General features: G+C 44.1%; 1 protein-coding gene across 1 annotated transcript in view; it reads left to right on the top strand.

The window, feature by feature from the left end:
• Nucleotides 1-11,844: 11,844 nt before the first annotated feature.
• The window catches only part of LOC125431015 (ras-related protein Rap-2a), a 29,575-nt gene continuing 15,740 nt past the window's right edge, over nucleotides 11,845-25,679 (top strand). Inside the window, exon 1 of the mRNA XM_048493486.1 lies at nucleotides 11,845-12,626. Within this exon, the coding sequence (XP_048349443.1) occupies nucleotides 12,043-12,626 (584 nt within the window). The 5' untranslated portion in view covers nucleotides 11,845-12,042. The remainder of the gene's footprint in view (nucleotides 12,627-25,679) is intronic.

Below are 25,679 nucleotides of genomic sequence, written 5' to 3'. Positions count from 1 at the left end.
CTTCATACAAGTTCGAGCCTGCCCCCGTTTTATTTCCCTCAACCTGGGATTTTAAAAAATAGTTAAACCAGCAATCCTTTTGAAAAATCCTGGGTTGGAGCCGTTCTGGCACGAACGGCCAAGCAAGAGGCACATTATTCCCCTCCCACCGCGCCGTTCACAGTCAGGGAGAATCTGCCTGCCATTGCCCTGTCATTGTAGGAAGGTTCCTTTTTTATTGCACATGTGTAGTTACACATGTGCAACCGGTCGTATCATGGGATGATCAGCATGGGTGTGAGGTTTCCTTTATGCATGCATGCGTAGCCACGCACATGTTGCAGGAAATTAATTAAAAGAGAAGTGTCTCCATGTAAAGGCACAAAAGAAACCCAGATTGTTTCTGTGGGCTCCAATCGCTGCCTGAACAGCATGCATGTGACTGGGGAAAAGGAAAACAGGTTCCTTTATAATCACTGCAACCCATTTTACATTTACTGTGTAGAATCGACCTAATATGGGCAAAATTTTCCTAGGTAGCTTCCAAGCAGAAAGTTTGCTGTGTTTCCAGCAGCTTTTGGGGGGGGTTGGGGGGGGGGCCTTCTACATGAATTCATTGCGGATTTATCCACCTTCCAGGTTTTCTACTGCATCACTGCATTTTCCCCCCTCAAACTTGCTTGTTAGGGACTTTTTGGAAACTCATACTCAAAGCAGATGTGGGACCCATCTGGGCAGATTTGTGCCTCCCCATACACATCCCCTTCCACTTGGGCCATTTCCCCACTTTGAAAAGAAAAGCGAGGCTTACCGGGCTTCGTTAACCGCGGGTGTTTCTGAGCGTGCAGTCATGCTCCCCCAGCCTGCCATGCGCTCTGTGTGCTGATTTGTAAAGGCGCCATTCTGAACAGAGGCAGTAAATGATTACCGCAGCATGAGGGGTCCTGAGAGGCCGGCAGAAGTCGAGGCTGGTTGGCAAGTTGTTTGCCAAGCTCCAGTAGTGGGGAGTGCCACTGGACCCCGCGTTACTTGGAGCAAGTAGCGTGCAACAAAAGGCTAGTGGGGAAACGGCCTTGCAATTCCCCCCCCACACCAGTAGACATTTGACCTTTTTAAAAAGTATATATAAGATATCCTCATGTGGAGGCTCTGTTGCCTGTACATTTGAAATGGCAGTGAGAACAAAGTGGAGAATCATCCCCACATGGAAGCAACGCTAACCAGTCTTTCTGCTTCTCTTACTAAAATGCATTGGAAGAAGGTGTGCACTTGGGTGTGGCTTTGCTTATACGCTGCCAGGCTTAATTTAAACTGCATTTAATTGGCAATGAGATTCTAATAAGAGTCTCCACAGGAGCCGTTTCAAATTAGTTGTGCATCACAAAGTAAGTTGAGCCACCTCTCCAGAACTATTTCCTCAATTATAAACGGGACTGACTGCCATGAGGAGAGTCAAGCTGACTAGAAGTTTCCCTTTTCCATGTGTCATTTTGCTTAAGGGAGCAGAAAGCTAGTTGCAAATTGTCCAGAGATATTAAAACCTTCCAAACCAATCAGCAAAACTTGTTCCAGCATGTTGCCTGAAACATGTAACATTCCTTGCGGGCGCCGTAGACTGCAGTTTCCCACGGCTTTGCTTGTACATGTGCACTGTACAAAGTCCTGACCATGCAACTTAGTGGTGGGATTCAAAAATTTTAGTAACAGGTTCCGATGGTGGTGGGATTCAAACAGTGGCGTAACGCCAATGGGGCTGGGCAGGGCACGACGGGGGCGTGGCCAGGCATTCCAGGGTGGGGCATTCCTAAGTGGGGCTGTGGCAAGGATGCAGGGCGCATGCGCCCCAGGTGCAGTTCCCCTTTGCCCCGCCTTTAGATTCAAACATCCTATATTGCCTCCCTCCTTCCCATATTTCCCTCCTTCCCTACTTTCTACTTCCCCTTCAGATTCCTATAACTACTTTATCTATTCCACTTGAAAGAAAACAAAGGAAGAGATCCAAAATCCTTAATCTAAAAGAGTAGTTTAAACTCCTCTCTTTCCAATATAAATTTCAAGGGGAAAAAAGAAAATGAAAAATCTTTACCTATAATACTTTCCCAACCTTTATACCAATGAACAAAAAAATAGAATTACTATATATTGTATTATTTCATAGAGTTCATACACACATGGAGGGGGTGCCATGGGGGGCAGGGGGGCTGCAGGGGGCCCTGGGGGGCGATTTTGCATCCCCCACTTGATGAGATTTGTTGTACCCAGGGATAGAGATTACCCCCTTGTCCCTAGTGGAGTTAATCATTAATAACCGGTTCTCCGAACTGAGAAAATTTTAGTAACCGGTTCTACCGAATAGGTGTGAATAGGCTGCATCCCACCTCTGATGGAACTGCTGCCAACTGATGCTGATTTGTACATTTTAGTTAGACATTTTATCAGTCATGTACACAGCATTATAATACCACTATTGCTACTTAAGATAAACTGGGCAAGGGGAAAAGGAGGGAATAGGGGAAATAATACACAATATTATTTCCATGCCCAGACTCTCTTGGGTGGGAGAGGGTGAGAGATCAGCTGGGCTCGGTCCCATTGTCCCTTGCTTTCTTTCATGATGAAAAATACACAATAGTATGAATAGTTAAGTCATAGCTGAAGAGACTGAAACAGAAGGGTTATTTGCCTATAAGATTGAAGGAAGAGGCAGAGACTATCACACTTAACAAAGTCCCAAGTCTCCAGTAATCTCTCTTCACAAGGAAACTAACATTGATAAATACTGTCCTGGAACTTCCTATTGATTGGAGAACCCATGCCAGTTGCAGGGCCATATTATCCATAAGGTGACTAGGCCGAAGCTTGAGGGCCCTGCAGGGACTTTGTTGTTGTTGTTGTTGGGACACTGTTACCAGCTTCCGCATTTCTGACAGGTGTTGACTGAGTGAACAGTAGTGGTTGAGACAAAGTTGCAGGGCACGCTCATAGTCATCTGAGGTTTGTTTTGAGTCAATGGAGAGGGAGATCGCAGGCCAGTAGTACGCTAGCGTCATGGTTGTGACGTCATGTTGCCTCCGCCCTTATTATACCCCCATGAGCAATACAGTCTAGTTGTGACCTTGATTGCATGTGAGTAAAAATCCTCAGGAGACCCTCAAAATGGATATAGGGCTACGTACTGTGGTCTAGTACCTACTGTGCCAGGGTCAGACTGTCAGCTGCAATGGGGTAAAAGACTCAAGTGCTAGAGGGGGTCCAAAGGACCTGGAAGACTAAGGACCTGGCCAGGGGTTAATACAGCCCTGGCTATAGAGGTGGGATCCAGCAGGTTCTCACAGGTTCCTGAGAGTAGGTTACTAATTATTTGTGTGTGCCAAGAGAGGGTTACTAATTGGTGATTTTGCCACGTGATTTTTGCCTTAGTTATGCCCTCCTCTCAGCAGTAGCGCGCAGAACTTGAAGCAGTCTAGCAGGAGGTGCACTGGGGTGCCTGGCAGCCTGCGCCTGCGTGCATTCGTTTCCCGCCCAAGGACCAGCGCAGCAGCTGCGTGTTTGCCACAGCCCCGCCCAGGAATGCCTGGCCATGCCCCCATCGTGCCCCATCCAGCCCCATTGGCACTATGCCACAGTTTGAATCCCACCACCATGGGAACCTGTTACTAAAATTTTTGGATCCCACCACTGCCTGGCTAGTTGTAGTGGGTGTGTATCAAACTGGGTTCTCTGACTACAAAGCCTAGCAGCCTGATTACTGGTATCACCGGGACACTGAGCTCTGTGTGACAAAGAGAGGTTGGCCACTAAAAAACAAGCAAGCAACAACTTTAAATGGAATTGTGCACTTCCGATAGGAGCACAGAGAAGGGGAACAGAACAGAACTCCCCGCCAAGCTCCCATGCCACAATCCAAATCTTCCCACCCTGGGTGGTTGTATGCCCTGCAGAGGAAAATATTTAGGTATGGCATCTGAATATGTCCCCCCCAGGGAACAGAAATATTTCCAAAAAAGCCTGTTCAGATTATGGAAACACATTTTAAATGCCCCACCCCATGAAGTAGCTCCAATCTGAAGCAGCAATTTAAAATGTAGATGGTGCTGGAGCCACTCACAGATCTCCCGCTGTTATGTGCACGTTGGCCTTTAGAAGCAGAGAGAAGAGTAGGCCTGAATTCTTCAGCATCACCATGCCCACGACCTTGAGGGTTTTGATCCTTTAAACCAGCAGGGTATCCAATGGCATGAGTTAGCAATTAGGTCCCTTTTGGCCTTAAAGAACCTCTGACTAAGTCTGAACACTGATGCTTTGAGCAGCCAAGTCTAAAGTTTACTGAGTCACTGATTTGCCTTCCTACCTGGCTCTAGACTTCCAGACCTGATAAGTGAAGAATGTGGAACGTTATCCTGTGCATAACCTTTATGTGTGTGTATACTTGGGGAGCCAGCATCATGTAGTGGTTAAGAGCAGAGGACTCTAATCTGGAGAAGCGGGTTTGATTCCCCACCCTTCCACATGAAGTCAGCTGGGTGACCTTGAGCCAGTCACAGTTCTCTCAGAACTCTCTCAGTTCACACAAGGCAGGAATGGCAAACCACTTCTGAAAATCTCTTGCCTTGAAAATCCTACGAGGTTGCCATAAGTCAGCTGTGACTTGACGACACTTTTTTAAAAAGTTTATTATTAAAACTTAAAAAGCTTACAAACAAAAAAGAATACAGAAATTACATTTAATAAGTGCTCCCAATTTTGTCTGTACTGAGTATTAATACACTTAATAAATTACTACTTGCTGTCTAATTACCATTATAAAATTAATTCTTAATAATAATTATTAATAAGTTTCACACTTTTCTTGTTACATCTTTTTCTTAATCTTCTATTCCTCAAATTCACAAATCATCAACTTATTTTTTCTGTTTTACACAAAAAAATCTATCAGGGGTTTCCAATTATCCAAGAATTTAGATAAGTTATTTTCTCTAATCAAAAAAGCAAGTTAGCCATCCCCACTAACTCTAACAGCACTGACCATGAATAACTTTGTGCAATACTATTTTGAGTCTATCAGCAAAAATTATCACAAGCTTATAGTCATTATTCAATGAAGATAATGATCTATAATGCCTTGTTAAAATGAAGTCTTGTCCTCCTTTAGCTAATAATGTTATATCAGTTTCTTTCCATGAATCCAGCATCTTTTCTCCTTGCACTATGGAATTCATTGCATTTTGCAAAGATTTTGTAAAATTTTGTAAAATTTCTGAAAATCCATTCAAATCAGGAATCTTTCCTGCTTTAATTTTTATTATAGCCTCCATCTCCTTTACTTTTATTACTATTCATAACATGTCTCTGTTCTTCTGTAATCTTAGGTAGATTGTGATATATCAAACCTAAAATAGTAATTTTATATATTTATATAAATGGAATCTTTTGTCCTTTATATAAATTTGTATAATAGTTAAAAATATTTTTAATGACATATTTTCTGTCAGAATATTATCCCCTTTTTGTAATTTCAAAATCATTTCCTTTTTCTTTTCTCAATTTATAAGCTAACTATTTTCCTGGCTTATTTGCAAATTCAAAGTTCTTGTGCTTTTTGTTCATTTTTATTTCTGTTTCTCTTACTGTTAATTCGGTTACCTGTTGTAAAATGTTAATTTGTTATAAAATAATTTTACCTCAAGTATATTTTTTTCAATTCCTCCTCTTTTCTTTTAATCTCCTCTAAAACTTTCTGAATTTTCTCTTGTCTGTTTTTCTGAAGCCCAGAATTATCTTGTATCAAATACAGTATCCTCTCATATAAGCTTTACTTGCTTCCCATTATTATTATTGTTGTTGTTGTTGTTTATTCGATTTCAGCATATTGCCCCTTCCCCATTCTCAAGTCTGAACCATTATTTAAATTAAATTCAAAAATGTATCAGTTTGTTGTGGGTTTTCTGGGTTATATGGCCATGTTCCAGTAGTATTTTCTCCTGAAGATGCCAGTCGCAGGAGAAAATACTACTGGAACATGGCCATACAACCTAGAAAACCCAAAACATCCTACTGATTCCGGCCGTGAAAACCTTCGACAATACATTTCTCAGTTTTTTCTTACAGTCCTGAGCAACTGAATTCTTCTGAAGATTCATTTAGTCTTCATCTAAAAGTACTAGTTTTCTTTCACATGGCAGACTTACTGGATTATGATATGACAAAGTCCTTGTTAAAATTTCTGCTTTAGATTCCTTAGATGCCAAGTCCCTTGACCACACTTTCCACCATCATACACACATACAGGTACCACCTCTGGCCATTCCATGCATTTGATAAAGTAAGCTTTGGTCATATTAAATTCATTCATGTTTCAAATGTCCCTTATGTTCCTTAGTTCACACTGGTCCCTGTATCACGCTAAAAGGTATCTCTAACCCAAAGCATTACTCTTTCCATTCAGTAATCAGTGCAGAAGGACAATGTGTAAATCAACAGTTGGGGGCAAAAGCTGGTCAGTGTTTTGTTAAGAACAGCAAGTGGCAACTACTTTGGGGGGATGCTAAACTAAGACAGACAAGAATTTAACAATTATATCTACAATGTGAAAAAATTGGCCAGAATATAATGGAAAACATCAAGAGACCCCCTGAATGCTGTGAATGTAATCTGATTGCTACTTTTAGTATTCTTAGAATTGTCATTGCCCACAAACTGCCTCTCACACAGCTGGAAAAGCTGTTTTTGAATATTTAGAAAACCTGTATCAGCTGTGACAATAACATCTGCACAGGTACATCCCTGACTTTGAAACAAAACTGCTCCTTCAGCAATCCTCCCCCTTCAACAGCAACAAAAAGAAACACTTTTACCTCATTTACTTGACACACCCAGTAAATTAGGGCCCTTAAATCAAATGAGCAATTGATTTATATACAAGCAATGGAATAATGGTGTACACGACTGAGTTAGCCCTCACGGAAACAGAACACTTGTTTTCTTTCGCTATGTAAAAATAAGGAATCTGGAGACTCATCTTGTTCAGCTAATCTATGACTAGGTTGCCATGGTTTTAACTACATCATTCTGTGCTTCCAGATTGTAATTATTATTAGACTGCAATCTTTTGGGGGCAAACTCTGATCTCTTCTGTGTAGCACCTAGTATTCAGTCGCTCAATAAAGAATATTATTATAGACAACACTCAGACGTATGTGTTGAGCCGGGTGGTTTTTATACACACACCACCTTCCCTTTCTGCTCCTATGTCCCACTTCCAAGGCATGTTAAAAGTCTTTCTTCCGATTACCCTCAGAAGAATCTTAAGTGGTCTATCAAACTGAGGGAGGGGCTTGCAAACCAGTGAGTTTCATGATAAATCAGGAGCATGAACCCATCTTCTCAACATTCATGAATGTTATGTTTGCTTGTTGTGGAATATAGATTTAAATCGTCAAATTATGAAGCTGGCGGGTGGTAGAAGGGCTCAACAAAGGAGTTAATGGACAGAGAACAGGCTGTATGTTTGTTCATGGCAGACTAAGGCCGTTTCCGCACGGCCACGATTGGGGTTAGGTCGGCACACACGACACCGACCCAACCCCCCTGGGACCGTTCACACGAACCGTCCCAAAAACAACCGGGAAGACGGCGCCACAGAGTGCCGTCGCCCGGTCGACCTACCATCGCTGCGGCCGTCCGGCACGTCGCCGAGGCCTGGGGACATGCCCCCCCTGCCCTGTGCGACCGTCCAGCGTTTCAGGGCAGGGGGGGCGTGTCCCCAGGCCTCAGTGACGCGCTGGACGGCCGCAGCGATGGTAGATCAAAAGTTAAAAGGGGGGAGGGAGGCTGCCTTTGAGCCGCTGCCGTTCGCACGGCAGCGGCTCGAAGCTGCTGTTTTCCGTAAACCTTGCTGGGGAAGCGAGGTCAGAAAACGGCGGCTTCGCACCGCTCGGGAGGCGCGAGGGCGGCGCGGCTGCACAGCAGCTGCGCCCCCTTGTGCGAACAGCTCCCTGGGGATGGTGTTTTTGCCATGATATTTCAAGATTATGATATTTCAAGAGCATCAGCCACTTGCAGGGCCGCCTTCACATGGGACCTGCCGCTCTTACCTCCTTTCAGCTTTACCATCATGTTGCAGAGTTTTGGGAACACGCCCCTGTGACCATGGCGATTCCTCCAGGGTCGGAGGCCAGGAGGCACATCCCCTGGGCTCTGCAGAGCACTGGCTGCTGAGAGGAGGTAAGAGAGGACCTAGGGCAGCGCGGGGAAAATGCTGGCGTTCAACCGATGCAGTTCACTCGGCTGCGGATGGAGGCTGGCATTTTTCAAATGACTCACTAGTTTGGCCATTGTGGGGAGAATATGCCACTGCATCTGCGCTCCAGCAGCAGTGCAAAGTCCGCCCCCACAACAGTGTTTTTACCGCCCCCACTCTGCTGTATACAGCCCATGCAGAATTCGCTTTAGTTATGTCTTCTTCAATCACATCTTCCTCTACATCTAAATATCTTGCAAAATCTTCTAGCATCTTATATTTTCTCCCTCCTTTTCTGGGACATCACAAAAACATAATATATGTTGTTTCTGGTACAATTCTATCAAAGCAATGTAATTTGTCATCTTTTCCATTTCTTTACTGGCAGCAGATAACCTTCTCTCTGTCCTATTTTGATTGTCCTTAATGTTTTGAAAGTCTTGACTCGTATTCTCCACTTTATTTTCAATTCTCTTTATAAGTGCAATTTCTTTCTGAATTTCTGCCATCTCTCCTTCCAGTTTACTAAAGCAATCATCAAACTTTGCCAGTTTCCCTTCTAAATTAGCAAAACACTCCATAGATTCCTTTTGCATGACTGACATCATTGCTGGTATTTGGTCTTCTTTGGAGTCATTTTCTATGCTGTTTTTTCTTAACTTAGACATTTTACTTTTCACTACTCAGTTTTAACAGAGCAATGCACTAATCTTCTTAGTTAAGATAGTAAACACAGTTTCTGTTGCTTTCCTTTGTTACGCATCTCTCCAAGCCCTCAGACCCCTTTACAATACTTCCTTAGACAAAGCTTAAAACACATAAACTCCAAAAAACTCTCTGCTTTAAATTGCAGTCAAGATGTTACGCTGCTCTGCTCGACTTCAGCTGCTTTTATTCTCTGGCACTGCAGCTTAGACAGACTTTATTGCAACTCAAGCTTTTCTTTCGTTTCCCTTTCGACACTGGCACCCACTTATTTACTTTTGCTAGTGCTTCATGTTGCTTTTGACAAGTAAGTCTCTTCCCTAGCTCCAACCAGTTCAAAGGTGTTGCAAAATGCAGCAAACTTCAATGCTCACCTGTGCTTGGCAAGTGTATAATGTCTGTCACCACAGGCTTTCAGCTGCCACCAGTGTGGGCTTTTCCCAGAGGTTTCTTTCAGCCTCCGTGGGTGGCTGAAAAGAACTTTGATGCTCTGCTGTCTTCCCTCAGTCCAGGAAGGGAGCAAAATCCACTCCCTAGATATCCCAGACATTAAGGGAATCTTGGACAGTGGGAAACAAAACATGGGTGATTCCTGAGCTCACGCTCAGACGCTGCTCACTCTGCTTGCAACCGAAAGCCCTAAGATTCAAATTCTCATTCTGCCACTTAGCTCTTTGGGTGGCTGAGGGCCAATCTTTCAACCTGACCTACCTCACATGATTGTTGTGAGGCAAAAAATGGGAGAAAGAACTGTGTGACCTGCCCTGATCTCCTTAGAGGAAGAGTGGGATAAAGGTACAAGATAAATATACAGTCCCAGCAAACTCTAGGACTCTCACCAATAATAAGTATTAATTAACTTAGAGTAATGATAGAATAGCCTCCATTTTTCTTGATTAGATTTCTAGTTATATATGTCCTACATTTCATGACCCCTTGACCACGCTGTTTGTTTCTCTCAAGCCTACCATGTTAAATTACAGCCTAATGAAGATCCACTCATTACATCTGATGGGTCTAACCCATGAAAATGAACACTATACCAATCGTACTAAATTTTTGATCATAAATGACTGCTGAAGGAAGATACCATTTGTTGCATCTGAGAAAGCCTTGTTACTCTTCAAGGTACTGCAAGATTCCTGAGGGCAGATAGATTTGCACAGGGGTTGGAGTCAGTTGTGTGTCCATGTACTTTGGTGAAAGGTGTGGCAGTCCCTCCCCTTCCCCCTATAATTGTTTAAGTATTTTTTTTTGTCCTGCTCACTTTCAAGTTCAGGGTGGTGTACATTTTCACCTTCCTCACAACAATCTTGCAGATGCAGTTGAGTCTGTGTGCTCACCAAGTTATTACCCAAGATTACCTAGTGAGAATCATGGTAGCATCAATGTAAGGATTTAAAATGTGTTTCTTTAAAATGTTAGGTAAGTTGTAGAAGGAAATGGGGTGAAAGGGGGATGAGACAGCAAGTTGATTGGTTGATACTGGAGATCTGTGCTAAACTGACTGTGACAAGGAGGCTTGATGATGTAGAACTTCCTAAGGAAATAGGTAGAAAACACTGGGAGACTAGAAAGAAGTCAAATCCTAATATGGTCTCAGAGATGTAAAGGAGTGAGTGGATAGATGTGAAGTGAAAGTCACCTCAGCAGAGGCTGTCGCCTCAGATTGTTTTATTTATTTAAAATTATTTCTTGATATGTTTAAGCTAAAGAACATATATAAATAAAATTTTAATTTGTTAAATGTAACCTGGAATTCCACACTAGTAATTTCCCCAGGACTACATAGCCCTTCAAAACTGCTTTCAAGCTCGAACACACTACTTTAGGAGGAAATACAAAGGAGTTTGGAATTAAATTCCTGGTGGCATCTATGTATAGATATCAAGGAAAGAAAGGAATAAACATTATTTTGCATCATATTTATTTACAAAGGAATAAGTGTTCATTGAAGTCAGTAGGTGTACCTGGCAAGCTTATCCACTCCCTCAAGAGAAACAAAGTTCTCCCTTTAACAGATGTTTAAAGAGATGACATTTACCAAGGGATGTTGTCAGTCTACATGTTGTGAGCACCTGGAATTTGTGTTCTGTGCATTAAGTGACTTCCAACTTACAACATCCTTCTGAATTAATGTCCCATCTCAACAGCCCTGCTCAGGTCTTGCAAACCGAGGGCTGTAGCTTCCCCTGCAGAGTCAATCCATCTCATGTTGGGGCTTCCTCTTTTCCAATGGCATTCAAATTTTCCTACCATTTTTGCCTTTTCCAGTGACATGACCAAAGTACAATAGCCACAGTTTAGTCATTTTTCTCTCCATGGAGAATCCAGGCTTGGTTTGATTTTGAACCCACTAAATTGTCTCTTGGCCAATGCACGGTGTCCATAAACCTCTTCCCAAATACCACGTTATGCATCTATTAAAATAATGTTTTTCTCCAGGCCAGCCTTAGATCAACACTCTGACCACTGCAAGGCCTGGGTGAGGGGAAGCGCTGAGGCCTCCTACAGAGCAGGGGCTGGAGCCCAGATGAGCCAGCCATGGCAGGGAAGCCTTCATAAGGTGCTGCTTATTTCCCAGCCATCACAAGCACCCACCAATGGAGCCGTCACCTCCATCGACTCCCTCTACTGCAGGTGCCCCCGCAGCCAGATGGCTTCCCTGTCCCGGCGTGAACGGCGCCTCCTTCAGCCTGACTGAAGCGATTGTTGACGGGAAAGGATGTTCATTCCGCTCTTCTTCCCTCAGAACCGGCAACAGACCCTCTCCGTGTACTGATTGGGCGGTTGGGAGCCGCGCGTGACCAACAAGCCGAAGGCGGTTGGTCTGTTAAGTCCACGTGACCTTCTTTAGTCTCAGCAAAGCGAGTGGGGAAAACAAATGCAGGCCTGTAGTGTTTCCTAGGCGACAATGGGAAAGTAACGACAAGCTATCACGTGGAGCAGGGCGGCGGAGGTGGGGACAAAAGAGGGACGGAAAGGCGGAGGGAGAAAACCTGGGCGTCCGTGTCGTTGAATTGCCTCCAGCAGCGGCGATTGGTGGAGCCGCGTCCTCCTGGCGCACGTGATGGAAAGCCGAGGTGCGGCCTGGTTGGCGGTTCCCTTGGTTACGAGGAATGAGGGGCGGAGCGGCCTCTCGGCCTCGCGTCAGCAGCAGCGTCGCCGCGGCCGCGTCAGGAGCGGCCGGTGAAGGCGGCCTCGGCGACCGGCAGCACCGCCCAGGGGCGCTGCGTGGGGGGCGCGGTCCTTGCCCGCCTCTCCTCAGCCCTTCCTTCCTTCCTTCCTGCCAGAGCCATGGCGGCGCTGGCGGAGGCGGCTGCGGCGGCGACCGGGGGGTGACTGCCTGCCTGAGGCGGGGGCGTCCGGCGGGAGGGCGGCGGAAGAGGATGCGGGAGTACAAGGTGGTGGTGCTGGGCTCGGGCGGGGTGGGCAAGTCCGCGCTCACCGTCCAGTTCGTCACCGGCACCTTCATCGAGAAGTACGACCCCACCATCGAGGACTTCTACCGCAAGGAGATCGAGGTGGACGCCTCGCCCTCCGTCCTGGAGATCCTCGACACGGCCGGCACCGAGCAGTTCGCCTCCATGCGGGACCTCTACATCAAGAACGGGCAGGGCTTCATCCTCGTCTACAGCCTCGTCAACCAGCAGAGCTTCCAGGACATCCGCCCCATGCGGGACCAGATCATCCGCGTCAAGAGGTGACCGCAGGCCGCCCTCCACGCTGGCCCCCCGCCCCAAATCCAAGCCCGCCCCACCCAAGGGTCGCCCCCTTTTCCTTTTCTTCTGGCAGGAAAGCCAGCCAAGTCTGAGTGTAAGGTGCTATCATGAGCGAGATTGGATCGGTCAGGGTGCCCACAGGCTATGTCAGCAGGGCAACCGAGTTTGCATTCGGGCGGGGGGAGGGTCTGGATGCCGGGCACCAGGTTGCCACAGAAATACATTTTGGGGGCTGGCACCAGGTTAGACAAAGTGCCTGTGCACCCTCAGGCCCATTCTATGCTGCCAGTCCTACATGCTTTGCTGTAGATCAAGAACTGGTTGCACGTCCACTATCCCTTGGCCAAACCCAGTTGACTGGCTCCTGTTCCATATCCTCCACTTCTTTACCTGCAGGCTGCCCTCTCTAGCTGCTGCAGAGAGGCTTGTCTGCATTCTGACATTCAGACTTGCCTCTTACAGGCCTTTTACATCTACTGATTGAAGTCCTGCATTGTAGTTCCCTAATGAGTTCCTTGCTAGTTGCTGCCCTGAATCTGGGCCTTGTTGTTCCTGTGCCAAGTCTTGTGGCCATCTTAAGACCCCCAGATGCAGTGCCTTCCACTCAGACCTAGCTGTCTTAGGTGCATTTGCACTGTATTTTTGTACCCTCAAGCTTTCCTGTCCTTTTGGTGCTCAGTGGTGAGTCTCCATCAGCCTGTGCAACTTTTCTGACTTTGGGCCCCCTGCCCCGTTCGTCTTCAACTTCTTGCTCTTTGCTCCTCAACATACATAACCCTGTATTTCTGTCAGTTCACCTGACTGACCTCCATCCTATCAATCATTTGTAACATCCCAACCTTACCATGTCATCTCATTCTGCTTTTCCTGTCCTTTTAGATGTCTCCAGTCTTCTGCACTCTTTTATTAACATTATCATATGCCTCATCCACACTCCCTAGCGACAGGCTGTTTTGGATTTCTCCTATTGTGCATGAAAAGGGCAGCTGAGTTGCACTCCCTAACAAATGTTGTCTTCGCTGCAGTGTGGGAACAAGCAGTTTGGTAGGATTCTCTGTGGAAATATACACTTGATACTTTTCTCCTATGGGTGTGAATTTCAGATTCTCAAGGTCTTGCCCATCCCATTAAATATGAGTAAGAACTTGTCTTACAAAGTTTAATACAGACAGTGTTACAAAAGCTTTGGCTGTTCTCTCATTCATACTTGAGTGATTCAGGCAACCTGTTTGTCATCCCACTGTGAAAAAAATATTTCAGGGTGCTGCATCTTTTAATAGTCCTGAGTATTTCTGGTGATAAGGGTAAAACCTTATGCACACTTATCTGCAGGTAAACAACACAACATAGTGGGAGTTACTTATGAATAGACATGTTTAGGAAAGATGCAAAACATTAGTGTGCGTAAGCAGTATGTTTTTCAGTGTTTATCTTTGTAAGCAGATGAAGTTGTAGCACGCTAGTCCTGAAAAGCCTTTAAGTTGTGATGGGGTTACTCAGTTCCTGAAACTTCACAGATTCTGCCATCTTTGTTTATAGCATTTCTATATCACATTTCCAAGTGATCTTATATACAACGTATCACTAAAATATGACAAACTTGTAATAATAAAGTACTGTCAAGGTGCAACAAATTTATGGAAACCCCTTTGTTGTTTTCAAGGCAAGATACAAGTGGAGGTGGTTTGCCATTGCCTTCCTATACAGAGCATCCCTGGGATTCCTTGGTAGTCCTTCATCCAAATACTGACTATGGCCCACCACTCTTAGATACCTAGACTAGCTTTGGCTAATTATGCAACAAAGCCGTGTAATTGCAGAATATAAAAATCAGTAGCTAATGCAAGGATCATCAGAAAACTGGGAAAGTTCTGTTGTTAAATAAAAGGGTCCAAGCCCCTACAATTCATCACAGGGTTGGCTGAAAAGAAAGCTTATGAAGGCACACAGAATCAGTCCTTGGTGATCTTCTCTGGGGTTTTGTAGCTGTGGCACATCCCTGGAGAATGTTTTACTTCATGCATCCGCAGTTCTAATCTCACGTGGACTTGGAATGCTAAGGAGGCCTTCTTGAGAAGAGCATAGTGAGCACAGAAGTTATGATCCAGTTTGTAGTGGTGTATGACTCAGTTGAAGTGCCAATTGGATAAGGAGCACATTGAGTAAACTAGTGTGACTCACTCAGTTACCGAGGGGTGGTGTTGGCGCCTCGATCCAAATCGGAATTCCACCTGCTTTGTGTGCATGTTACGTGCTATCAAGTCCCTTCCAACTTATGGCAACTCTATGAATTAATGTTCTCCAAAACATTCTGTCATTAACAGCCTTGTTTTTAACATTAAACACAGTGGAAAGGCTTTCAGTTTGCCAGACTTCTGCCTATCTGAAAGGTAAAGATAATTTCTTGTGACAGCACCAGGTCAATTCTGACCCATGGGTAATGTTACATCATGGCATTTAGTAGACAAACTATGTTTTACAAAAGGTTACCTATCTAAGGCCGTTTCCGCACGGCCTCCTGCCGCCCCCACGCCGCCAAGAGTGCGGGCGGCGTGGGGGCCGAAGCCCGTTCGCATGCGAAGCGGAGGCCGGCAGATGGCAGGCGGCTCCTCATGGAGCCGCCTCTGCGCCCTCCCCCGCCCCACTCACGGTGTCCTCCTCGTCGCCTGCGGGGCGTCAGAGCCCCGCCCACGCTGCCCTCCGACCCCTGGAGGTCGGAGGACAGTGTGGGCGGGAACTCTGGCACGCCCCGCAGGCGGCGAGGAGGACACCGTGAGTGGGCGGAGAAGACAGCGTCTTCCCGGCGGCACAGTTCGCACCGCGCCGCAGGGAAGACGCTCCCTCCCCAACAACAACCCTTTAAAGGGTTGTTGTTTAGGGCGGCTTGACGTCGCCCTGGGGGGAGGGAAGAAGAGTCAGGTCGTCGCTGCTGCGTTGCAGCAGCGGCGCCTGTGCAAACAGTGGCCTGGGGGCGCCTTTTTTGGCGCCCCTAGGCCGTCATAAATGGGCCGTGCGGAAACGGCCTAAGCTTCGTTAAAAGAAAGCACTTTTAGGTGCATAGTTGGCATGAATAGTTAGATACCAAATACTGAAAAACCGGGGTCTTTTTTTCCAGTGGAACACTTGTAATTAGTCAGCTGCTGTAGTTGCAAGGGGAAAAATGATGTGATTTAATCACTGGTCAATGATTACCTTGCTTAGGATATCATGTCCTTTGGTGACCATCTAAGATTGTTAGTGTAGAAGAGAAAAGCTCAATTATTATATAAAATTTCTTCTTGATTTGAGTCTGCAATTTTGCCAACACACATTGAAAAGTAGCAACTTCTCTCCTTCTATAAGTCTAGTAATGGTATTGTGAAATTGACTGGTCTTACCTCAGAATGCTTTGTGGATTCTGGTGTCCTTTGAGTTTTGCTTATTGTGCTGCTGCCCTTATATGTACTGTTTGATGGTGTTTAGAGCAGCCCATACTGTCCAACATTCTAGCTCCTAATAGTGTGGGGTACTTAAGTCTATTAAGTTGATGGTGCGCTATTGTACCTCAGGATCTTCAGGGGCTGAGAGAGTCCGTGTGTAATAAATATGTCACAAATATTTCTAAGTCTTTGTTAAAGCTTGTGGAATTTTATTAACAAATAAATTATTAACAGATCTTCCTCAATCCTGTCAAAGACCCAAACATGAGATGCATGTTTCCCTTAAGGCTTTGTTCACAGAGTTCACTAATGAGCATGCAAGGGAGGGGATTGGTTTGGAAGCATTCTGTTATTAGGAACACAAAATAGTTCAGATCCAAAGGTATTCACAAGAAGAGAGAATAAAAATCAGAGTGAGACAATAATTGTATCTCTACTCATTATGGAACTCTATAGAGAATTAGTAGCCACACATTACAAGTCTAGGGCCTGATTTTCTTGGTTCCACATACAGAGCAGATTTCCACAAAGTTGAGGTTGCAAGACACTTAGAAATTGCATTGTGGCACCTAGTATTTTCAGCACTCATTTACTGTAAATGCCACTGGGTGATTCTCAGTAGTAGTGTAAAACTTATTTAAGTGAGAGATAGAGGTTGAAAAGTTACCCCATGTTTATATGTATACTGTAACAGTTTTGTCATAGCTTTTAAAAATGACAAGAAATTGTGAAGAGTTTAATATTGGGCCTTGTAGCAATAATTAGACAATACCAGTATGATCATTGAAATATTTGAAAACTGAAAAATAAGCTAGATGGGGGTGCCTCATAAAGTAAAAAAAAAAACCCTTCCCCCAATCAAGGTCTTATACATTGAGCAAAAATGGTATCTAGTGCACTTTTGATCACTATTTGGTCGGCTCACTAATTGGATTGATATGCACCAACACCAACTTTTTAGACACTTAGGGCTCCCCCCCCCCCCATCTATAGCCCTGCCTACCTAAGAGTTGAAAAGCTAGATTATGATAATATTACCATTGTTGAATCTAATTGTGGTGGCTTGGCTCCAGTGACCGTGCTCCTCCCACGCTTCTCTCCAGCAGCCGTCCTCCAGTGTGGCACTCATTTCTGCAGCCGTAGCACTTCTGCTTGTGCAAAGGCTCCTTGAAAAATATTGGTCTGCCGTAAGCAGAAGTACGAGTGTCAGAGAAAACACGCTTCATAGCAGAGGCCGCTTTCCTCTGCAGCAGGAGTGAAGCACAAGGGGAACACCATCATAGATCCAAGCCAGTATTCTTTCTTTATATGTAAAACATCTGTCCCGATACTGAAATTTTTGCGCGCATATCAGTTCAGTTTTCTAAAAATGATGCTTATGGATTCAAAATAAGGGCTGTTCTGTCTGTCTCTTCCTGTTACAACTGTATGATGACTGTAATAAAGTTAATTATGTGTTTCTTGGCCTACACCCCCCTTCCTACAGCAGTCTACTGAGCTTTTCTAAATGCTGCTTTGGGATGGGGGGGGGGGGTTGGGGACCCACAGATCCAGAAAAAATGGTGAACTGGGTGTCTATGATGAGAGGGGGAAGCTAGTGAAAATTGCCCCCTCCTTCCCCTGATCTTGAATCCAATTCAATGATTGGTGTTGCTTTTATCATTTCTGCTGTTCTTTTAAGAGAACAAATGCATCAGACTGTGAAATAGCTTTTTAATTGGTCAGTTCTACAATCTGTTGTAAAATTCTATGTCTACTGTTCTGGCACATTGAATCATTTAGCATCATTCTGCTGACATCAAAACTCTGTAAAGTGCATGAGAAATGGGTAGAATCTGGATTGGATTTCCCATTTTTGACTGGGCGGTCTTGATGTACCCATGTCTGTACACTTATTTATTTTGGTTTGGATCCTGTGAAGAAGTTTCATGTGCATTAGATAGATCAGTAGTGTGTTTCATAGCACAGACTGTCTAGCATGCATGGAACTTGTTCATTGGATCAAACCCATATTTATAATCTGCCTTTCTCACGGAGACTATATTTTCTCCCTCCTGTGTTGCTGTTCTAAGAATTTATACATTGAATATCCTTTAAGCTTTTGTGCACAAAAGCAAAGTAAAAAATGTGTTCATTAATTTTTTTTTAAATTGCAAGTTCTCAGTGCCATAACCACAAAAGTGTTTCTCATTTCCATATAGCAACAGGTGGGAGATAGATCAGGGTAAAGTGAAGAACTTTTTATTCCTAAATGCTTGGTGAAGTCTAAGTTCTGTGTTTATCAAGTAATAGTATCTTTGACCTTGTTCAGCCACCTGTCTCACAGTGAAGAAGTGGTTAAGCCAACTTTACATATTGTAGTAGCAATGTCTTTCTGTCTGCCCTCTTCTTATGTAGATCTGCACAATTGCTTATCTTTCCTTGGAGGTGGGCTTACCTTTCCTCCTGTGGTCAGATGGAGACTTGCCCTGGAATAAAACAGATAAATAGTATGTGGAAGGCATACTATGCCCTTTACATGTCTTTCAGCAGTGACTGTTATAACTGCTATAACACATGAAGCAAGGGCTCATCTCATTGGCAGGAAAATGGTCTGGGTGTCTCACTCAAGCCCTTGCGTCCACTCCACTTACCAAGTTAGTGGCACCTCACAGCTGCTTTTCAAGTAAAAAGGAAAATGTCATGAAATTTCATCATGGGTGCCTAATATAAGGCATAAATCAGGTATGTCTTCCACCTTCTACAACTTTCCACCCCCCTAATTCCAAGTGTTGAAAATAAAAATTGATATTGTGCTCAGTAGTATTTTGTTGCATTCTTCCATTTTTCTGAAATTGTGTATGCATATTTTTGGTGGGGAGTATAAGCTGTTGTAGTTTTATCCTGTCAGATCTTGAAAACTAAGCAGGGTTGGCCCTGGTCAGAATTTGGATGAGAGACCATCAACGAAGTCCAGGGTTGCTATGCAGAGAAAGGCCATAGCAAACCACTTTTGAATGCCTCTTACCTTGAAACCCTGTGGGGTTACCATAAGTCAGCTGCAACTTGACAGCAAAAAACCCAACAACTTTATAATAGCCCTTTTTAAAGTATGTAGCAGGTTTAAACTATGGGGTTGGAGGAAAATATTTAGCAATATAATGGATATGTGAGTCAATGTCATGATCTGCCCAGTTCTGGCCTGATCCTGTCGTGTCTCCCAGGTGAGATGTGGGATCCTTTCTTCCTCCCCGCTTCCTGAGCCTGCTATCTTTCCATTGCTTTAGTTTCATTTTCCAGGCAAGACCTAATCTACTAGTTAGACACCTGCTAGCTTTTGCTGGGGAGTGTGGGTTGTTTTGACCGAAGTGAAGGCCATGCTGTCCTTTTCCATGAGATTGAAGGGGCACCATTCCTCCCTTGGGAACTGGTACTGAAGGGTGGTGCTATGTGATGTGGAGGGCACGGGGTATAATGGAAAGTGTTTTGGTGCTTAATTTTAGTTCTGGCAGTAGAAGCCTAAATGCCTTTTCCTGATGCTGTTTACAATAAAGGAATCACCTGAATACAGAGTCTCGTTATTGAATTGTCCAGGGGCACAACAGTCAGTGATTTTTTTTTTTGCCAGAACATGCCCATAAGAGGATTAAAAGGAGAGTTCTAAAGAAGGGTTCTGCCTCTTAAAAACATTGGCAAAGAGTGATACTTCCATGTACTTTTAAGAATTAAGCATAAGCTTTCTGGTTGCAAAAGCTCAGTTTAGAAAAGGTTTTCCTGCATTGAAAGGTATTTGATATAGTATGTCATTATAGTACAGCTTGGTGCATTGTTGGCATGCTGGGAAGTATTTGCTGTGAAACGGGTTTAAAATTCTGTTTGTAACGTTGGGATAGAATCTCTCACATCTTCCACTTGTCTAGAAATTACCTTGGTGATGGTTCACCAGTCATTGATTCTAGATCAGGGGTCTGCAACCTGTGGCTCTCCAGATGTTCATGGACTACAAATCCTACAATCCCCAATTGGCCATGCTGGCAGGGGCTGATAGGAATTGTAGTCCATGAACATCTGGAGAGCCACAGGTTGCAGACCCCTGTGTAGCTTTTTGACAAGAGCAAATTAAAATCTTCCATATGGCTTAACCTTTTTGCTAGTAACATTTCAGAGATTTTTCTAGGCAGTATGTGAAGACAGTGCATCCCCGTCAACAGGGGTACCAGAATTCCCTCCTGCCAATAATAGAATCATAGAATGGAAGTGGCCATACAGGCCATTTAGTTCAACTTCCTACTCAGTGCAAGATCAGCCTAGAGCAGGGGTAGGGAACCTGCGGCTCTCCAGATGTTCAGGAACTACAATTCCTATCAGCCTCTGTCAGCATGGCCAATTGGCCATGCTGGTAGGGGCTGATGGGAATTGTAGTTCCTGAACATCTGGAGAGCCGCAGGTTCCCTACCCCTGGCCTAGAGCTTCCTTGATAAGGCTTTGTCCAATTGCTGTGGAAAGACTGCTAATGAGGGGGAGCTCAGCACCTCCCTGGGTAGCTGATTCCACTGTTGACAACCCATAGTGTAAAAACTTTTCCCTAATATCCAACTGATACCTTTCCACCCATAATTTAAATCTAGTATTGCAGGTCCTGTCCTCCGCTACCAACAAGAACAGGTCCCTGCCCTCTTTTCAGTGATACCCCTTCAGATACTTAAAGAGAGCAATTGTGTATTTCCTCAAACTTCTCTTCTCCAGATTAAACATTCCTAAATCCCTCAGCGTTTTCTTGTAGGGCTTGGTCTGCCAGCCTCTGGTTATGCTTGTCACTCTTCTCCGTACCTGCTCATTCTGTCCACATCCTTTTTGAAGCGAGGCCTCCAGAACTGCTCACAGTACTCCAGATGCAGCCTGACGAAAGCAGTGTATAGTGGGGCTATGACATCTTGCAGTTTGGATGTTATGCCTCTGTTGATACATTCCAAGATGGCATTAGCTTTTTTAGTTGCTGCATCACCCTGGCTGCTCATATTTAACTTACGGTCCACCGGTACCCCAAAATTTTGTTCACACACACTGCTACTGAGATGTATATCTCCCATCCAGTATGTACGTTCCTCATTTTTGTTACATAGATGTAGAATTTGGCCTTTATGCTTATTGAATTGCATCTTGTTCACATCTGCCCACTTTTCCGGTGTGCTTAGATCTAATTGAATTCTATATCTTTTGGTGTGTTTGCTGCTCCTCCCAATTAAGTGTCAGGAGCAAATTTAATGAGTAGTTCCTCCACACCCTCACCCAGATCATTTATAAACATATTGAAAAATGCCAGGCCCAGAATTGAGCCCTGTGGCACCCCACTGGACACCTCCTCCTGTTCAGATGAAATGCCATTAGAGAACCACACTCTTTGTGTGTGGTTCTCCAAATAGGTCCCTATCCACCTATCCTAGAGTGCAGTCCACAGTCCTTTAGTTTAGCATAATTGGGAACTTTGTCAGAAGCTTCACTGAAATCCATGTAAAGAACATCAACAGCATTCCCTCAATTCAGTAAGCTCATCACTCAATCAAAAAAAGGAAACAGGGTTGGTCTAATAGGACCCGTTGAGGTCCCATCCATGCTGATTCCCCAGATTCTTTGGGTGCTGAAGTTGTCCTTAATTGATGCCTTTAACATCTGTGCCACTATCCTCCCTGGTACAGAGGTCTGACAGACTGGCCTATAGCTTCCTGGGTCAACCCTCCTCTCTTTTTTGAAAATTGGGAGAGCATTTGCCCTCCTCAAGTCTTGTGGCACATCTCCTGTTCTCCAAGAGGTCTGAAAGATGATGGAGAAAGGCTGTGCAAGCTCTCTAGAAAGTTCTTTGAGCACCACCTGACCTGGGGGATTTGTACTCATTCATTTCAGGAAGGTCCTTCTAAGCTATATGTCAACCACAGCCATGTCAACCACAGCCTAGATATTGTGCCTTGCCTACTACCATCTCAAGATGAGCTTGTTCCCTTCAGAATACAAAATAAATGCAATGCAATGGATAATTTCTTCTACTCTCTAGACCTGGGCAAGTCATATATACTTTATGCTTGCCCATTTTCTTAGCATGCCTTCTAGATATGCAAGTAGTCTGTATTACTGTTGAAGCTGGGAATCCTTGGAAATGTTAAGAATTACTTTCTGGTTTGTTTCCTAGCAATTTGAGGTATTCTTTTGTTCTACCATTAAGCTTAGAAGCACATTGGATAGAGTAGACAGCACAGCCTTCTTGTCCTCACTGGAGTATTGGATACAGCAAATTTTATAGAACAAGGACATTATAGTATTGACTTCTGAAACATTTTTTTCCTTCCCTAACATAGGCTTTGTGTGAAGATTTAAAAATTGAAGAAAACTAATTTCTAAAACTTAGAACAGGGATTGCTAGCTGAATACATGCAGGCTGAGTTTGACCTTCAAGATAATTGGATCTCACCCCCTTGGTAGTCCTTCAAAACTTCTGTGAAGGCGTGATGATAACATTTTCCTGTTTTTTCACTCTTAAGGAAAATAAACTGTTTCAAGTTCAAAGAAATGGAGGTTTGCTACTTTAATGTTATGACTCTGATTTTTTGGTTTTCTGAGCAACTGGGATATAACGTGTAGAAATTTGAATTTGTACATAGCAATGTGTCCAAGAGCATGCTGTCAATAGCTAGGAAGCCATTACTGCTAGGCAGTAATTATTCTTTATTAACAGGGAAATGGTCTGTATTGCAAAGTATACTTCTGGTCGCCAGATTATTTCCTGGAATATAGAGCACCTCTTAAGAATACATCAGTTTGCCATATTTGCTATTGAATGTTATTGGGTAGCTAGCACTTCTGATATCTCAGGGTTCAGAGTACAGTCACTTATTCTGTAGGCCAGGGCGTGCCTAAATGGCAACTTTATCCTACAGCTGCTCTAGCATCCTGGTGCTAACAAATGGCAGGGAACCTTCATGAAAAAGCATGGGTGTTTTGTGCTACAGTTCCTGTTTATGGGCAGTATCTCTACCACAGGGTGATCATATTCATCCCCTGTCTGCTGTTTGAACAGACAGCACTTGGCATGGGGCTCCTGGAAGCATTCTTAAAAGTGATTCACTCTTAAAGGGCTGAAATTTTCAAGTTAATATATTGGCTTTGCTTTTCTGCCAATTTATTGTAAGTTTGGTGGGTATTCTGCAATGAGGAGTCTCCATAGGGAACTCTTACTCAGAAGTTGCTATTACTAGTGCTGTGGCAGCGTAACACAGAGTGAATGTTCCTGACAGTTTTCCAAGTCTTAAGATTGTCATGTGATGTCTGGAAGTAATGGAGCCTCATTGTCATTGGATCTAACATTTGTTAATATGGTTTCATGGATGCGTCTTTGAAAGTTTCATGGGAGTTGCTTAACATCTCCCATTAGTGTTTAATGTGGCACATCTTAGATAGCTACTGGATCCCAATTGCTGGATCCTGTTAACCAACTCAGAGGCTCATTCCGCACACGCAAAATAATGCACTTTCAAGCTGCTTTCACAACTGTTTTTGCCATTCCGCACAGCTTCAAAGAGCCCTGAAAGCAGCTTGAAAGTGCATTATTCTGCGTGTGCGGAATGAGCCAGACTAACTTTTTTTGAAGCTTCTAGGATCATGTCAGAATGTCATTGGGGCAGTTGTAGGGGCAGCTGTGCTTTCTGTTAACACACACACACACACACACACACACACACACACACACACACACACACACACACACACACACACACACAACTAAGAGACCCAGTGTGGTGTAGTGGTTAAGAACAGGTGAACTCTAATCTGGAGAACCAGGTTGGATTTCCCACTCCTCCATATGAGTGGTGGAATCTTATCTGGTGAACTAGGTTTGTTTCCCCACTTCTACATTCCTGGTGGATGATCTTGGGCTAGTCACAGTTCATAGTTCTTCGGAAGTATCCCAGTCCCACCTACCTCACAAGGTGTCTGTTGTGGAGAGAGGAAAGAGAAGGAGTTTGTAAGCCCCTTTGGGGCTCCTTACAGGACAGAAAGGGGGATATAAATCCAAATTCTTCTTCTTCAGCTCAAAGCATTGTCTGATCCCTATTCTGTGGATTTTAATTTGATCTTTCTTTGTGTGAGGTCAAGATGATTCTTGGAGTTCAAAGCTGTATGTGTTCAAAATCGATTTTTTTAAAGGATGGAAACTTGAAGAATGTGGGGGTCAGGGCCATTCCAACACTGCTAGGAAATTAATATATGGGTATTAAATCCTTGCCAGACATAGCACACTAATTAGTAGCAAACAGGAATGTGAAAAACTAGAATTGTTAATTTTTACTGGAACACACACGTTGAAACAACAGTTAATGGAATGCAACTTCAGACATTGCTTTGGGGAAACTGAATTATACAAATAGGCTTTGAATTATAGGTAGAGAATAAATTAGTGCCGTTGCTTCACCTAAAGGAAAAGCCACTTCCACTTAGTGTACATACATTATATAGTGCTTAGGTGAATATCTACCTGGATAATGTAGACATAAATAATTAGTAGTCTGAAACTTGAAGTCTAGGGATTAGGGTAGATTTTAGACTAGATCATTCTGTTTCTGTGGTGTATTAATTCATTGTATCATCGGAGAACAGATAAATCTGACGGCCTATCGAAATAAATCATAATGTGAAAAGAGTAGCAAATCCTGATCTGGTTAGGATCCACAGCATCCAAGCATAAGGCTGTGTCATGTAAAATTGTGCATGCTTAAATATTTGGTCCTGGTACCGTGAAACTAGGAAGTTTTTCAGCTGTTCTACACTTTTAGAAAAATAGCAGTGGAGTTTCAGTCATGCACATTCAACCTGTTGTAGATAAAACTGATGTAATTGAATGTTCTGTACATTAATAACTGGAGGCATAATACACCATTAACTGATTAAAGTCTGAAAGAAAAAATAATGGTGTGCAACACAGATACACAATTTACTCACAATTCATGGATTTACAAATGTTTAATTTGTCAATCCATGAATTGTGAGTAAACTGTGTATCTGTGTCGCATGCTATTGAAAATGTTGAGACTGTTGCTTTAGGTGATGGGCAGCCCCACCCATCCAATGGGGTGGGTGCCCAGCCACAGCCATGTCGGCCTGCTGTTCCTATAGAGGCTTCCCAGCAGCATGGGAAGACTTATATTGTAAAAAAGCCTCCTTGCCACCAGGAAGCCCCCATTGGGCTTCACGTCTGAAGCATCAGCCCACTGGCACAATGGGGGCAATGACCGAGAGGAAGCCTACTAATGTCGGCTCTTCCCCTGGCCATGCCTGCAGACCACCCCTGCTGTGCGGACGGCAGGAGCACAGGGATACTGGTATGGAATGCAGCAGTGCATCCCACTGCCAGGGTGGGCCATGGCAGCCGTCCACTGGCATAGTCACCCCTCCGCCATGGGACATGCCCCAAGGAGAGGAAATCTGGTGGTGTGGCCTCGCATCCCTCCCACCAGTGGATTTGGACCTCCCCCTTTGGATGGGGCTGCAAATGTGTATACCGTATATACGCGCATATAAGTCGAATTTTTCAGCACATTTTTTGTGCTGAAAAAGCCCCCTTCGACTTAAACGTGAGTCAGGTGTATT

The sequence above is a fragment of the Sphaerodactylus townsendi genome, linkage group LG04 (genome assembly GCF_021028975.2).
Source record: "Sphaerodactylus townsendi isolate TG3544 linkage group LG04, MPM_Stown_v2.3, whole genome shotgun sequence".
In the NCBI taxonomy this organism is placed as follows: Eukaryota; Metazoa; Chordata; class Lepidosauria; order Squamata; family Sphaerodactylidae; genus Sphaerodactylus; species Sphaerodactylus townsendi.
The sequence above is the reverse complement of the archived record's forward strand: the minus strand, read 5'-3'. Positions and strand labels throughout refer to the sequence as shown.